Here is a 16837-nt window from a genome sequence, read left to right as displayed (position 1 = left end):
GCAAGAAGTGGAAAAGACCGGACGAGGGGCAGAGGGACGCACCGCGTCGGACGATCTCGGGAGCAGTTACTGATGTGACGAGTGTGGGCTCTTATGCGATTGTAAAGGAATCGAGCCGGTCCATCAAGATCGTGAGCCGGCCCCTGTCGACGAAAGAAGCTGCAGCACGAATAAGCGACACAAATGTAGTCAACCTCAAACAGCATGATTCAAGGTTCAAGAAACTACTGCAAATCTAATTTAATTGCTTATCTGAATATTATAACGACAGTCAACATACAATACATGCCTGCAAATTATGCAGTGGGCACAAGCTACACACGCATCTGAAGAGAGAGAGAGAGAGAGAGAGAGAGAGAAAGAGACTGCTATATGCCGAGCTCACAAAGGAGATAGGAGATAGTTAAGCATGAAACTAGAATATGTTCAGCTTAATGCGCTCCATCAGCGTAGGCAGCTCTGGGTTGCTTGCAATTGTGTTCGGATGTCAGGTGATCCGAGGCAGCTCTTTTTGGTCGAAACTGCATGAACAAGGCATGAAAGAGTTTAAGAACATGGAACAGCAGCAAAATTTGTAGAATAGAAAGGTAAGATATTGAGCTTTCACCTTCTCTTCTGACTTCTGATAGAAATGCCTCAGAAGAATATTTCTGGCTTCATTTGATATCACTACAAGCAGTGAAATAGAAAAGATACATCAGATAACTGATGTTTTCTCAAATTAAAAAGCAACTAAAAAGACAATAGGTACAAACAGCAGATATAGAAGATACTTTGAGCATAATATGAAGTCAACAACATATCATTTTGCATTTGATCCTGGATGGATAATATACCAGTCCATAATCAAATTTGGGTATCGTTTTTAAAGGGGAATCTTAATCAGCTATTACCTTATGGTAACAGCATGGGAAAAGCACATTGAATCATATGAACTCACAGTTTTGGACTTTAAAGTGTGCTTCTGCTCATTTCACAACCACATGGCTCAAACTGGCAACACCTTGCAACAGTAATACTAAAAGCTCGCTGCTGAACTAAGTGCTGATGCACAATCACCAGTTCAATTAATACATGGCTCCAAGCATGACATGTATGCCCAAAATAGTGCAGTAAGAATGGTCACGTTCTTGTCAGTAGATTAAAAGAGGGTAAAAGAACACTATGATTATCATGAGGTGTTCGAACGAAGGATTCCCGTGGCTAGCATCAGGCAGTAACCATGGTCATGTTCTTGCCAGTAAATCAAAAGAGGGTAAAAGAACACTATAATTCCCATGAGATGTTTGAAAGAAAAATTGTCGTGGCTAGCATCGTGCTCATGTTACTAATAAAAAGTGATGGTCATATGTGTATTGCTCATGCCACAATCAAAGAGCCCTTATCCTTTCAGATACCCATGCATGTGCCTCATCATCATATTTGGACCAAACAGGGACCCACATCTAATGCCTGTGCTACAATACTATACATTATACAGGTGGCACAGGCAATTGATATTACAACAACTATTACCAATGCTATGGCAAAACTATGGAAAGCTAGCCCGAAACCAATACAAACCTAAACTGAACGCTGGGCCAAGCTCACAAGATTATCTTATAGGTTTGGTTTGGCACCTGTTATAAGACCCCGACAGAACAAAATCTCTAGGCAGACCCATAGGTGGCACAGGCAACTTGACTTGAAATTTTAAATGTATATACATGATGTACCATACATATCAAATAGAATTTATACAACTAATCTAAACCTTAATCACCAGTTTCTGCCACACACTGTAAGTCTAAATGTAACCATCCCTATTCCGTAAACCCACAAGAAGAATAAAGAGAGGGGAAAAAAATAACTAGTTGGCTTTCCATCTTACACCATCTCTTTTTCCCTGTCTCATAGTCCCTTCTATTCTAATCTTGACCAACACTATCCTAGAGGTTGAAACTTTTTCCTTTGCTCACTCCAATCCTATTGAAGGTGTCATCTAAATCTTGGCTATTCTCTGCTCCAGAGGACTATAAACCTGCATTTTTTTAAGAGAGGGAAAAAATCCAAAATTTCCTAGTAGATCTAATAAGTAACCTCTTTAACCTCCCTCTCCATCTTCCCTTCAAGAACTAAAAAACATGAATGCTTTCTTCATGGCTGGTTGCTAGTGATCGTCTACATAAACAACACTCCCTTAAGCCAATTGGTCAAAAACATTAGCATATAAAAGAACATAAAACCCTTGATGAAAAAAATTAAGCTATCATTGTAACCTCTTGGTACTTATTAATATATTATACTATGGTCATTCAAAAATAGTATAACTAATCCTAAAATTATAAATCCATTTTAAAAGAGTTCTACATAAGGAAGTATAAGGGTTATCAAATGCTATGATTGAATACAATATTTTTGGATACCCTACATCATAAAGAAATAACAGATCTCAATTCATCGTAATTACCAAATTCCAAGTGAAGAAAAACATATGTATCAGAATTAAAAAAAGAAAAGGTAGAACAGTGAAAAGAGAAGCCAGAGAAGAGTCAGGAGATGCAAAGAAGTTGGCATTAGAATATTTGCATGTTCTCAAACTCTTGAGTGATTAAGCACTCAAATCAAGAAAAATCATGTCCACAGTCAGAAATGATGTTGAACAATCATTTCCAACAACCTCTACTAGCGATAGAAGATTGATTGATTCTTTGAGTTCTCAATATTTGTGTTAAAAAACTGTATCGATAGGCAAGCAACTGAAGAAAATTGCGTATCCTCCATTAGGGATTTAGAAAATTGATCATAACATAAAATGTATGAACTGTAAGTAAGACCAAGTGCAGTATCAGCACCTTGGTTTGGTGGTGGAAGAGTCCTGTTATGAGTAGGATGATAAGTTGCAGGCGTAAGTTTCTGAAACAAAACACCAAAAGGGAGACATTAGGACCAATTATCAATTAATTCAGAGTCGAATGTGCAGCAAAGCGTGCGCTCAATTCAAGTAATTATATGCCCAATTATCTAAACCTAGCAGTAATCTCTCCAAACCATTAGGATATACAAAACCAATCAGAATAAGAAAATCGAGAGGATCGAGAGCATACTTATATCAATAATCATGACCCGGTCCATAGAGATACATAAAAGTAAAGCGGAGAAGACAGGATCACTAATTGGGGATAACAACTGGATGATCTGATCCAACAAATCGGGGCAGAAACAGCAATTCCGAAGCGGTTCGGTAAGGAGAAAGAAACAAGATCACAGAGGGAAACGACGCGACAGTATGAGTGGAGACGAGGAATCGAAGGGGGGGCGGGGCGGGGCGTGGGTTTGGGAAAGAGAAACACATACGGAGGGTTGGGCGGAGGGATCGGCGGGGCGGAGTTGGCTGAAGTTGTGGGGGTCGTAGGACGGCCAGTCGCCGAGAAGTGATCCCATCTCCCTTCCGCCCTCTTCGCTTCGCGTTGTATCTTCGCCGTCGCAAGACCACCACAACACAATACTCCCTAACCGTGCCTTCAAATTGCAATGGTAGTAGTAATAACCACGGTAACGGCAACACCAGCAGCAGCAGCAGCAGCAAAATCTCTCCCCACTCGTAATACGTACGTACGGCGCAGCGAGAAGCGAAGAAGGTACACGAGTATTACACAACGGATGCGCTCTGTAAATATATAACACATCTTTGTGGTATAAGATCTTTTGTGCATACTGTTTCTTTGGATATACAAACGCTTGGATCTATAAAAGATAATTAACCTAATTCTTTAAGAAAACTAATTACATGTTAGAATTCGAAACCACATGATTATGACAGCTCATCAGGATTCCTAAGCTGCCAATATCTGGGTTGCTCTTCGATTTCAAGGAAAATCCCAACGTGAGGAGAAAAAGAGCAGCATGATGGAACCCCACAAGGAAAATAGAATTGCAGTAGGATAAAATTCTTACTCGGAGGGCCAGTAAATGCAGCGGGATAACATAAACAATATGCATTCCTTCGTGCTCAGCATGATCAATATCCATCACTAGGATAGACAAGTTATTCATCCCAAGAGCATAACATACAAGCACTGCAACTTCCTTTTGTTTAAGCATGATCTTATAGTGGTGACTCTCCGTGTCGTAACTGCTCGGAGAAATACAGAATGGGAAGATAAGATGCGAAATCAATCAGGTGCCCACATAATACTTTTAGCCCATTAGCTATAGTACATAACATGATAACAAACTATTAGCCATGGATCACCCAAGCTGTCCTTCAACCTGTGATGCCAGCTTTTCCACATCCATCCACCAACTGCAATCTACAACATTTTCCTCGTTCTGCTGAGTAGTACACAACAAAAAAGAACACAATATAAGGACCACGAGTTGCATCCATGTGCTTCACATCACAAAAATTATAGCAAGAAATCAGAAACGATGATATCCCAAAAACTGATAAGAAAATGTACCTTTGAAATTTTAATCAACCCATGTTTCCTTATGCACTAAAAAAGTCCATACTGATATCATCGTTACTGATAAGTAGTTGCATACTATACTGTGGTTCATTTTTCTTTTTTTTTTTTGGTAAGTCTATACTGTAGTTCATTAGTACAGTACATGGAGGCAAGGAAGGTGCACTCGCTGCTTCTTCACAAATACACATTTAGGCAATTGAGGACCAAATAAATGATATCAACGTATCCTTTTGACCACGACAGATTCATATCAGTTTTAGTAACTACCTACCTCAATGTTCAAGAAAACAACTGCACTTGGCTAAGAGAATTCTACGTCATTGCATAACAAGTTCATGCAGAAAAAGAACTAATATATCATAAGGACTTTAATTGTTAGATGCCATGTTCATATATTATAAAAGGAAATGCAGATATATAAAAAAGCAACCGAAAATAACATATACTGACCAATATTTTAAATTCAGGTGCATTTTTCATATTCTCAATGCAATCTGCATATGTCATGGCTTCCTGCCACCAGCTGCTTTCCATGTTGCAGCTATCAGTAACCAACTCATCACCATCACATGAATAATGTTCCATGTGACTTCCATCAAGTTCAAGACCGAAATTGGTGTCCAAATCTTCCCTATAATTTATTCTCTGAGTCGAATCGAACAGTAAAATATCACTGGGGATCACATCATATGGTAATGGCCGCAAAGGAGACCGGTAACCTGATATAATTAATTCATTCCGCAATGTAAAGTGACCTATTTAATAGATCTATGCAAGTTCTAAAATATAATGAACAATCACCATAATGTGAAATGCACCATACCTTTACAATCAGGGTCATAACACTTCTGGTAATAAATAGCTCTATGGAGATCAGCGATATACATAACTGAACCGAAAAGAACAATAGTTGTAGTAACTAATATCTGCAACTAGTGCATAAAGAAAATTTAAAAAAAATGCATTAAGTGGTATCTTAAGCCTTAAAAAACCTTATCACACATGCACATAACCAAACAACAAGAGCAATGATAACAAACCATAATAACTTAACTATTTAGAATTGACTACCTTTTCGTCACACTACATATACTAACCACCAAATTTTAATGCTATAATCTATCCCTAAATCTCTTCACCTCTACAATATTGTCCTTATGACCTTTATCTACAATAATACCTGCATTATTTATATTATTGTTTCCTATATAACAAATTTGTAATCCAATATTACCGATCTTGTAATTTACAATAATCCAATATCACATTTTAGAGCCAAGGGGCCCATACAAGGATAGGAGGAGCATCCCTTTGTTTTACGCCATCCCACAACCAGCAATATTGCAGAAAGACATTGAACAATAGCAGAACCATCCTCTGTTCAGTTGGAAATAATGTTCCATTCTTTAATTGGAAATATGTTATGACATTTTAAATCATATTTACAAGATAAAATCAGCAAAATTATAGACAGATGTGGGCTTCCAAATTTGTGGCATATTTATGCCTCATTAGAACCATTCGTAAGGATGTGTTTCATATTGTTGATGTAGCAGGTTATATACATATGGGCCTCATTTAAAAGTCAATCAGAAGAATACAAATTCCTTTTGTAAGAAAGTCTTGAGTTTATTTAAATCAGGTGACATTCCATATTTCTGATAACTTATAAAATTGCACTTTCTAGGATATAGAATTATCGTGACCAACTGTGAAGGCCTTATGGAATTCTACTAAACACTATAATCCTTCCTAAAAGAAGGTTCACTTAATGTTTAAAATTAGATTTGATCATGGTATGCAGTACCGAACCGACAGCATATCGATACGCGGACCGTCCGGTACCGCTACAGGGCTACAGTATTACACTGTAGCAATGCTACAGTGCTCGGTACGCCCTGGTGTACCACTCGGTATATCGGTACCGTACCATACCGAGCCAACCTCGAAACACCGATACGGTACGGTATTGCATACCTTGGATTTGATTGCAAGGTATACTAACTCTTTAACTATGTTAATAACCCTATTAGCCATATAGCTGCTAGTGATTACAAAATCATTATCAATATAGGTTATAGCAATGTTGGACCTTTAATATACAATGATGGGCTAATTACATATTACCCCCCATAGTTAGACTACTTTAACATCCCAGTCCCTAGACTAAAAAAATTTACATTAGAATCCATATAGTTATGAAAGTAAAACATCTAACTCAATTTACCCTAACACCATCAGTTTTACTGACAAAAGCACAAAAACGATAGGCAAAAAAGTAATTTCAATGTCCCAATTATGTTTCCAATGGTGGCGAATGATGACGTCGATGGGGGCCATAGATAGCTGTTGTGGATAAAGGAGAGCGACGACGAGAGTTGAGGCAAAGGGAGAGAAGAGAACAACGCAAATGCTGACGCTCTACATCGGCACCGCTCAGCATTTACGTTAGCGACTCAAGCGATTCGCAATGCAACGATAGTGAGTCGTCAGAGTGTTGTCCAATTGCCCCTTTCCGCTGTCGCATCCTACTCATAATGCTTGATGGCGAACCACAACACAACAACGAGGGCCACCCGTAGTGGCAGGGCCGCGATCATTTCCTAGTACGGGCCAACCACGCGGGCCGCTACTTCCACGCATTGTCATCCACTCCGCAACCCCATCGTCCGGCTCCAACCTAGCAGGACGAACTCCACCCTCTCCTCAACCACCCCGCACCACCGCTTCGTGACCATCCGTCGAAGATCTGCGAGCTTCTTCGCCCATGGCGACACCGTGGACTCGGATGTGGAGAGGCAAGAGCTAGATGATGATGAGGCCATGAAGTGCGAAGGGGAGGCAGTAGGATCGGGATCGCAGGAAGCACATATGTCACGACCCAGGCATGATAGGATAACTGGCCTATTAATTTCATTTGGCCTAAACCACTAGCCAAAATACTCAAGTGGAAGTTGATAGTAGTATACTAATTAGACCTTTATAAGATAATCTTAGTCTTGCCCACTTTCGATATGGGATTAATCGGGGGTATTATAATCTCCCCTACTCAAGAGCTTGACATCCTCGTAACCCTTTTCTACTCGAGCCCCCTCACTATGCCCAAATACTAGGTCGACCCTGATATTAAATGTCACGACCTGGGGTTAATAGGATAACTAGCCTATCAACTTCGTTTGGCCCAAACTACTGGCCAAAATACTTAGGCTGAAGTTGATAATAATACACTCATCAGACCCTTATAAGTTAATCTTAGTCTTGGCTATTTTCGATGTGGGACTAATCGATCAAGCCCTAACATGGTGCATGTGAGGCATAGCCTAGTTGTGGCTCCATGCCGTGACGAGTCCTCTGACTTCATCCACGAGTAGCCCTTTCCTACTCGAGCCTCCTTACCATGCCCAAATACTAGGTCGATTATGATACCAATATCATGACCCAAGCCTGATAAGCTAATTGGTCTATCAACTTTGTTTAAATTAAACCACTGGTCAAAATGCTTAAGGTGAAGTTGATAGTAATACACTCATCAGACCCTTGTATGCTAATCTTAGTCTTACCTACTTTCGATGTAGGATTAATCGAGGGTGTTACAGCAAAGGGGGCGAACCCGCAGCGGACCTGCACTAGAGATGCCACAACCAACGTCGAGGGAGTGGCAAGTGGCCCAGGTGACCTGGCAGATGTGGCGAGCCACGAGGAAGTTTGTGCCATGAACGAACACGTCGTAGGCCCAACAAAGGAAGGATGCACCGAGCTCGTAATAGATCACCACTCTACATCTGCGTCGACACCAATGCAGAGCAACGCCGCTCTGTGTCATCCTTAAGCGACCGGAATACTAAAGAGGACTAACTATAGGGGCTAATCTATAATTAGTCATACGATGATTTCTCTGCTACTAAATCTAATGATGTCCTCTAATACCAAGATGACATAGTATAAAAAGCATAAACGAGCAAAGAAAATAAATTTTTTTCTAGAATTTAATAATTTACATTTTATAGTAGGAAGGTAAAAAATTTAGATATGAAAAAGGAATAAAAGGATAAGAGTAAGACTCACTCAAGCTCAATGATTAACTTCCAAGATGAAAACCTCAATCTCTATAAATGTCATATATGAGATGGAATCACACCATCATAAAAAAAAATATAGACCCACTTCAGTCACATGGGAGGAAAAAATTGAGTCATTCAACTATCTTCTAATCATACAAGAAGTTACAATTCCTTACCCTTTTCTATAGACTCCATTTACACAAAGGAAACAAAAATAATAAAATAATAAAATAATAAGCAAATACAACTAAGGAAATTACATCCCATATATGAAAGCACATGAATCATTCTTCTTTCCTCCTTCGAAAAATGAATTTTCATGGTTGTTTTAGCAAATAACCTTCGTAGTTGATAGGATTTTTTATTACTGGACTTCCTTCTTAATAGAATCTTATCACCTTCTCTTTTCTATTTGACAAAAATAAATCAAAATGACCCCGCATCAAGACCTCTTCCAAGTTGATTCAATGCTTGAAATTGTATGGTAATAATTGTGGAGTGCAGTAATACAGTAGCCTGGCTCCTAATATTTTGTATCTACCAAAGTAAATTTATGATGTGATACTATGTCCAGAATTTCTAAACTAATTTGTTAGTAAAAAGGGAATGATGTTAAGTCATAATATTACACGCACATTGGAGTAAATTCATTTATAGGAATTGGAAACAATGAAACAAGGATCCAGGACGATCTTTGAGTATTTTAATGAACAAAAAACAAAAGTAATCTTAGAGAAGGTATGACAGTTTAAATGGACAAATAAATCAAAGGTGCAAAAAAAAGGTGAACTAGGATAATGAAAAATTAAACTATCCATGTACCTATTGAATTTGTGAAATGACAAGAATTACCTTTTTATAACCAACTTAAGTTCTTGTAAAAGCAATTTCAGATATATTTTAGGACTCTAGCTTAGAGAGTCCTAATTGAGAGGGACATTCATGTAAAACCTACCTAAACCGACCCCTATTAAAGAGATGAAGATGTCGGCTAGGGTTAGGAGGTTGTTTCTTAGAGAAGAATTAGGAGTTGTAAAGGAATAGGAGTCTTGAGTAGGAGTCCTATTAGGAGTTGGTTAGAAGTAGGAGTCCTATTAGGAGTTACGGTTTAGAAGCCCTATAAATAGTCATGTATTCCTCCTCTTTTAATAAGCAATAGATGAATCTTTTCTGCAGCCTTTGAACAGCAATTTGGAGGGAGGAACCCCTATAGAGTTCCAAGGAGGCCGATCCCCTGAAGAGATCAACCCCAAGTTTAGAATCTGCAATGGTTCTAACACCTGGTATCAGAGCAGCGTTCTTGGCGTCTCGCTGCCCTTCCACAGCCATCCATCAACCCTCCACAACCGCCCAAAGCAATTCCCACAATTGCTTAAGAGATCGTTGCCAAATTCCGCCGTCATCTCCACCACCACGGATCATCCTTTGATCTCCCCGTGAATTGCAGCAGGTTCTGGTTTTCTACCTTACTGCTGCTGCAATTTAGTTATCCTTATTTGAAAATCCCCAAAAAAAATTATTCCTATATTGCTGCATAAACTTTTCGTCATAAAAGTTTTCATCTCGACGACGAAAGATACATTGCAGAATTCCAACCGTATAGCACCGTCTATTTGATCTTGCTATTGTGTTTTTTCTATCCAAATCTCTTCGAAATTTTTATGACATCTTTGACATTTCCAAACAGCAGATTTCCTTTGGTTTTGTCAAAAAATTCTCAATATAAACCATTGATATTTTACGTCTAATCTGCTATATTTGAAAATCTGCACTGTAAAATTTCAACCGCATAGCACTGTTTGTTTGATCTTGATACTACATTGTTTCTATCCAAATCTTTACGAAATTTTTATGATAGCTTTGACACTTCCTAACAGTGGAATTCCCTTTGGTTTCATCAAAAAATTCTCAATATAAACCACTGATCTTTTACATCCAATCTGCTATACTTAAAAATCTGTGCTGTAGAAAATTTCAGCCACATATTGTTGCCTTAACCCATCTATTTGCAATCTTTTTTGAATGAAATTTCTTATACACTTCATAGATCATCTTGGCTTCCATCTAAGATTGATCTATTAAGAAATTCATCTCTAAAAACGATTTTGTGTTGCTACAAATTTTCGTCGTAACCCGCTGAAATTTCTCGACGAGAATTCTGCAATCGCAACTTGCACCAATTTCCTTGCTGTTATACTGCCGAAATTTTCTTGATTAAATTAGATATCCTTGCTGTCATATAAACTGTGATTTTGCTATCAATTCCCTCCTCAATTCTCTCAAGTTTTTTATGGAAATTACATCGAAAAACCGTTGTTTCTTCGACGACAATTCTACTCTTACAAGACAGCACATACTTGCTGCAACTTCCACTTATTTCTATCAAACCTTCGCTACCATCTACCACAGATCCAAAACTTTCATCTACAGCCCTAAAACTCCACCAAACCACACCCTCAAACTGCACCCAAAATAGCCACAAAACAAGCCTAAACCGTAGCCTACATCCACCAATCTACCAACCCTTTCGACCATCACCTCTCTCAACCAATACATGCCTTTAACCCGACAACAAAAGAGAGATCTTAACATCACAGATTTGGCGGCATATACTATGGCATCTGAAGAGGTAATCAATACTAAATTCGAAGCCTTCGAGGTGCGAATGAAGGATAAGATTCGGACGCTCTTTACCGAACTCAGATTGGGCCGACCACTAAGCCCGAAAAAATCATATCACGGAAAGAGCTTTGCCCAATCGCACCAGGCCCGAAGAGATGAGTTCCAAGGGTGGGAAGGCTCTATGACTGACCCCAACTATCCATGCATGAGAGTGGATTTCCCTAGATGGGAAGAAGGAGACCCGATTGGTTGGATATCGCGCACGGAGCGATATTTTCAGTACCACAAAACCGCGGATGCATCTATGGTGAAAATTGCAGCTATACATCTTGAAGGGGATGCTATACAGTGGTTTGACTGGTTTGAACATATTTATGGAGTCCTTTCATGGCAACAATTCAAAGAAGGACTGTTGATCCGCTTCAAACCAACCGATTACGAGAATATTGACGGACAACTAGCAAAGATCCGACAAACTTCTACCATTCAGGAGTACCAAACCAGGTTTGAAAGGTTATCTAATCAAACTCATGATTGGTCTCAAAAACAGCTATTGAGGACCTTCATTGAGGGCTTGAAGCCAGAGATCCAAGGAGAAGTTAAAGCGCGACAACCATATACGCTTATGGCAGGTATCTCTTTCGCACGACATCAAGAGGAGCAATTGAACCATGAAGCTCGGAGGACTAAGGTCGCTCCTCAACCAGTAATATTGAAGCCCTCAGCCCCCCCTACTGTCGATCAAGTCCCTACACCAAAGAGGTTAACAAGAGAAGAGCTTCGGGAGCGATATGCGAAGGGGTTATGTTGGCATTGCGACGAGCCATGGAGCCGTGAGCATCGCCGTAGTAAAGGGAGACTTCTTATGATTGAACCAGTAGAAGAAGAGGTCATTGAACATCCAGAAGAGAGCCTTGAACATAAAGAAGAAGATGCAAAAGAAGAGCCACAACCGACCGAAGTTACGGTATATACACTAGCCGGTTACTCAAACCCGCAAACGATAAAAGTTGGAGGCCTTCTCAAACAACAACCGATCACTGTTCTCATCGACACGGGCAGTACTAATAACTTCTTAAACAGTAAGGTTGCTGTCCAGATGAACTTACCTATTGAGAATTGCAGCAGGTTTGTCGTTAAGGTCGCCAACGGACAGATTTTGAAGTGTGATCGTAGGTGCCCGCAGGTGAAACTGTTGCTGCAGGACCAAGAGATAATTGCATATTTCTTCCTCCTCCCTCTTGATGATCATGAGGCCATGCACAGAATTGAATTGTTGATGACATTAGGTGATGTTTCCTGGAATTTTATGAAACTAATTATGAAATTTTATAGTAAGGGGAAACAGGTGATACTGCACAGGAAATGTGGGGGCGACGTAACAACGATTTGCACACAACAAATGGAGAAGATTTTGCATAAAGTATGCAGCGGCTTTTTGGTACAACTTGAGCAGCAAACTAAGGGAGAGCCAACAGAATTTGAAGATCCAAATCTACTTCCTTTGCTTGCTGAATTTTCAGATATATTTGATGAACCGCGTAACCTACCTCTTACTCGTCGGTATGATCATTATATAACAATTCTTCCAGGCAAATGTCCAGCAAATACTCAGCCATATCAGTATCCACATCTCCAGAAGGATGAAATAGAAAGAATTGTAAAAGAGATGCTCAAAACAGGAGTTATTCGGCCAAGTTACAACCCCTACTCTTCACTGGTGCTCCTCGTACGAAAGAAGGACGGAACATGGCGATTGTGTATTGATTATCGAGCTCTCAATGGCATAACCGTCAAGGACAAATACCCTATTCCAATAGTAGATGAATTGCTAAATGAAAGGGAGCACAAATCTTCACAAAGCTGGACCTTTGATCCGGGTATCATCAAATACGAGTGTGTGAAGAAGACATACCGAAAACCACCTTTTGAACACACAATAACCACTACGAATTTTTGCTTTCTTCAACAGAAGGTGGAATATCTTGGGCATATCATATTAGAGGAAGGTATAGCAGTGGACCCCTCCAAAATAGAAGCAATGTAGAACCGGCCGACCCCAAGGAACATAAAATTGCTGCATGGATTTCTGGGTTTAACAGGCTACTATCGCAAGTTCATGAAAAACTATGGAAAGATCAGTGCACTACTTACTTCCTTACTGAAAAAAGATGTCTTCCAATGGTCGGATAGAGCCTCCGCTGCCTTCAACAAACTTAAGGCAGCCATGACGATGATGCCGGTGCTAACACTACCAGATTTCAACCGACCCTTCATTATTGAGGTCGACACATATGGAGTCGGAATTAGAGTCATTCTCATTCAAGATGGTCGACCACTCGCATACACTAGCAAGGCATTATCTCCCTCCCATCAAAATAAGTCAACATATGATAAGGAGATGCTCGCCATTGTGCGCGCAGCAACGAGGTGGAGACCCTACTTGATTGGTCAACGATTTCAAATTAAAACCAACCATAAAAGCCTCAAGTACTTTTTGGAGCGAAAGATATCATCCCCTGAGCAGCAAAAATGGGTAACAAAACTTCTTGGATTTGATTATGAAATAATTTACAAAAAGGGGAAAGAGAATGTTCTTGCAGATGCGCTTTTGCAACTACCCGAGCAAGCTGAAGTTTCGGTCATTTCACTTCCGACCAGCGACTTCCTTGAGGATACTAAGATGGAATGACAGGAAGATTCAGAGACTAGTAAGATTATAAAAAAATTAGAGGAAGCACCAAGCTCCGTGGCTCATTATAATTGGGACTCAAAAGAATTATGCTATAAGGGACGCATTGTGCTTGTGACAAATTCTACTTGCAACTTCAAGAGCAGATTTTGGACAAAGTTATTCCATATGCAGAGTACTAAATTGAAAAGGAGTATGACATATCACCCACAAACCAACAGCCAGACGAAAGTTTTAAATAGGTGCTTAGAGACAGCCCAAAGCCACTCACCAAATATGACTACCCAAAGAGAACTCCAGACCCAGCCAAGTGCCATTATTGATCGACGGATCGTGACTCAACGACGACGACTCACTAATGAAGTGCTAATACAGTGGGCGAACCTACCAATAAAAGATGTCATTTGGGAGAACTATGACGACTTGAAGATCAAATTCCCAGAATTCATGAATCATCAGCCTCGAGGACAAAACTGATTTGAATAGGGCGGGTCTGTTAGGACTCTAGCTTGGAGAGTCCTAATTGAGAGGGACATTCATGTAAAACCTACCTAAGCCGACCCCTATTAAAGAGATGAAGAGGCCGGCTAGGGTTAGGAGGTTGTTTCTTAGAGAAGAATTAGGAGTTGTAAAGGAATAGGAGTCTTGAGTATGAGTCCTATTAGGAGTTGGTTAGAAGTAGGAGTCTTGAGTAGGAGTCCTATTAGGAGTTACGGTTTAGAAGCCCTATAAATAGTCATGTATTCCTCCTCTTTTAATAAGCAATAGATGAATCTTTTCTGCAGCCTTTGAGCAGCAATTTGGAGGGAGGAACCCCTATAGAGTTCCAAGGAGGCCGATCCCCTAAAGAGATCAACCCCAAGTTTAGAATCTGCAAGGGTTCTAACAATATACTTGTCCAAAACAACTTGAAAGCATGAACAGAAACCAAACACTAATAAGTATCACATAAACAAATTCATTTTTTATAAAAATGTATCCATTAATGCTTCTACCACAATTTTAGAGCTAAAAATTCACTGTCCAAAGGAAACACAAGGTATTTGACATCCTTAGGCACGGAAATCAGTAAGAAAACGTACTTAGAGCCCAAGATTCCCACTAATGAGGGTATAGGGAGTGCCAATATAACCAGTATATTCAAGAAATCAAAGATGAAATCAAGGTATGCAATACCGTACCGTACCGGTGTTTCGAGGTTGGCTCGGTACGGTACGGTACCGGCATACCGAGAGGTACACCAGGGCATACCAAACGGTACACCAGGGCTTACCGAGCGATTTTCTCTTACTATAGCACTGTAGTGCTGCTACTGTAGCATTATATTACTGTAGCACAGTCCGTCCGGTAGCGAGCGGTCCATGTACCGGTATGCCGTCGGACCGGTACGTACCACTCATACCGAATGGTACCATTCGAAATTATATACCATGGATGAAATATTCTTAGATTAGAAGCCCATGGATGCAATTCAAGGTTTGTACTGTTTTGGTGATATCATTACCTGGGAAGACTACTAAAAAAAATACATTCACATGAATGTTAATCTTCGAGAAAAACTAAGAAAAGAAGAAACAGAATAAATCAAAGGCTGACTCGAGCTATTAGTATATGTAAAGCAACGCTACAAAAATTAGTCAATATGAGTCCAAAAGACTACCATGATTGCTTTTGTGTTCTCTACCAATCCGCTCACAGTATCTATTTCTCAACATACTGTAAACAATTAAGCCATGTGCTGAAAACCAATACCAACTTCGTATTTTACCTACAATCACACAAATGATCAACATAAGCCAGTTCAAAATAAATCAAAAAGTGCAATCAGACAAAACCAAGTGTAAATGTAAATCATATGCTCAAACTTATGCTACCATAACTAACTAACAGTAAATCAATTACAAGTAAGCAAAACATAAACCAAAAAATTTGAACATATGAAAAAATCACTGCACCAGTTTAATTCTACAGGAAAAAAATAAGTCAAAATTTCCAAAGATTTTAAAGACTATTTATACCAATTTCAAAGAACTCTTCACACAGAAAAAAGTTCAATATGCAAGGTAGAAAATGAGTTGCAATCCTAAACTCATATAAACAGTGTGCCAAAATTTGTTATACGCTAAACTCGAGGTGTACAAAGGAATGACCCTATTGCCTTGGTGCAGTGCTTATAAGATTGCTAATATGTTTAGGAACCAAAGATACTTCCAACATCTCCTGATCTATGAATCTTGAACATACAAATGCATCGCATTGCAAGAATTAAATTCACACATTTTATTCAAAGAACATGGATGTATCAAATAAATCTCATTTTTACCATAAATATGTCTTTAATGTTACAAGCAAGGTTCACCATACCATAGCGTACCATCCGACACGGGCGGCACATACCTACCCAACAAGGGATCGGTATGGGCAGTACATACCGATCCGTTGGTACACCCCTATCATACCATGTGTCGATACATCGGCACATATCGTATCGATGGCCTGTTAGTATACCAGTAAGGCAAACCATGGCTACAAGTATGAACACTTGCAAGTCATTGCTCTCCAAATGAAATGCATTACTCGAGAAACTCAAATTGGTAAATAATTTTCACAGACTACAAAATTCAGTTAGGATTTAAGTACCACATATGGCATCCATGTTAGTTTGTCGGTAGCATGATATTTGTGCCGTGTCATACCAAGCCATGCTGAACAATGCTCGTATATATAGGTTTTGTAAACAGTAAACATATAGAAAAAATTTCAACAGTATTTATGTTACAAGCAGATAAAAGAAGCAAGCAGTGGCACCTTGCCTGGTGACTTTTTCAATTAGAAAGAATAGTGTTGCCCGAGTTGATACAGAATGGGCCCTGGAAAACTACCAGCATAGCACATAACATGTGATAATGAGACAGAACAGTTGCTAAATCGAGGTGTAATACCAATGATCAATGTTAAGCATAGTACATAACATGTGGTAGTGAGACAGACAAGTGAAAATTCCAGGTGTA

The 16837-nt window shown here is 39.4% G+C and overlaps 2 protein-coding genes across 3 annotated transcripts in view; both read right to left on the bottom strand.

Moving 5' to 3' along the window:
- Positions 1 to 208: 208 nt before the first annotated feature.
- Positions 209 to 3470, bottom strand: LOC135612419 (DET1- and DDB1-associated protein 1-like). The gene is made up of 4 exons (XM_065108695.1): positions 3337 to 3470; positions 2835 to 2895; positions 608 to 669; positions 209 to 521 (listed from the first exon to the last, which is right to left on the bottom strand). Exons 1-4 carry the CDS (start codon positions 3421 to 3423, stop codon positions 432 to 434), a joined length of 300 nt encoding a protein of 99 aa, XP_064964767.1. The 5' UTR covers positions 3424 to 3470; the 3' UTR covers positions 209 to 431.
- Positions 3471 to 4049: 579 nt separating this feature from the next.
- The window catches only part of LOC103984886 (uncharacterized), a 28407-nt gene continuing 15619 nt past the window's right edge, over positions 4050 to 16837 (bottom strand). Inside the window, exons 12-15 of one of the 2 annotated variants that reach the window (XM_018825804.2) lie at positions 15487 to 15594; positions 5275 to 5340; positions 4902 to 5170; positions 4050 to 4314 (exon numbers count right to left, since the gene is read on the bottom strand). In XM_018825804.2, the coding sequence (XP_018681349.2) occupies positions 4231 to 4314; positions 4902 to 5170; positions 5275 to 5340; positions 15487 to 15594 (527 nt within the window). In that variant the 3' untranslated portion in view covers positions 4050 to 4230. The remainder of the gene's footprint in view (positions 4315 to 4901; positions 5171 to 5274; positions 5341 to 15486; positions 15595 to 16837) is intronic. The other variant, XM_009402453.3, reaches the window with a different exon arrangement.

The sequence above is a fragment of the Musa acuminata genome, chromosome BXJ2-5, assembly GCF_036884655.1.
Source record: "Musa acuminata AAA Group cultivar baxijiao chromosome BXJ2-5, Cavendish_Baxijiao_AAA, whole genome shotgun sequence".
Lineage (NCBI taxonomy): Eukaryota > Viridiplantae > Streptophyta > Magnoliopsida > Zingiberales > Musaceae > Musa > Musa acuminata.
This window is presented reverse-complemented; position numbering and strand designations above follow the sequence as displayed.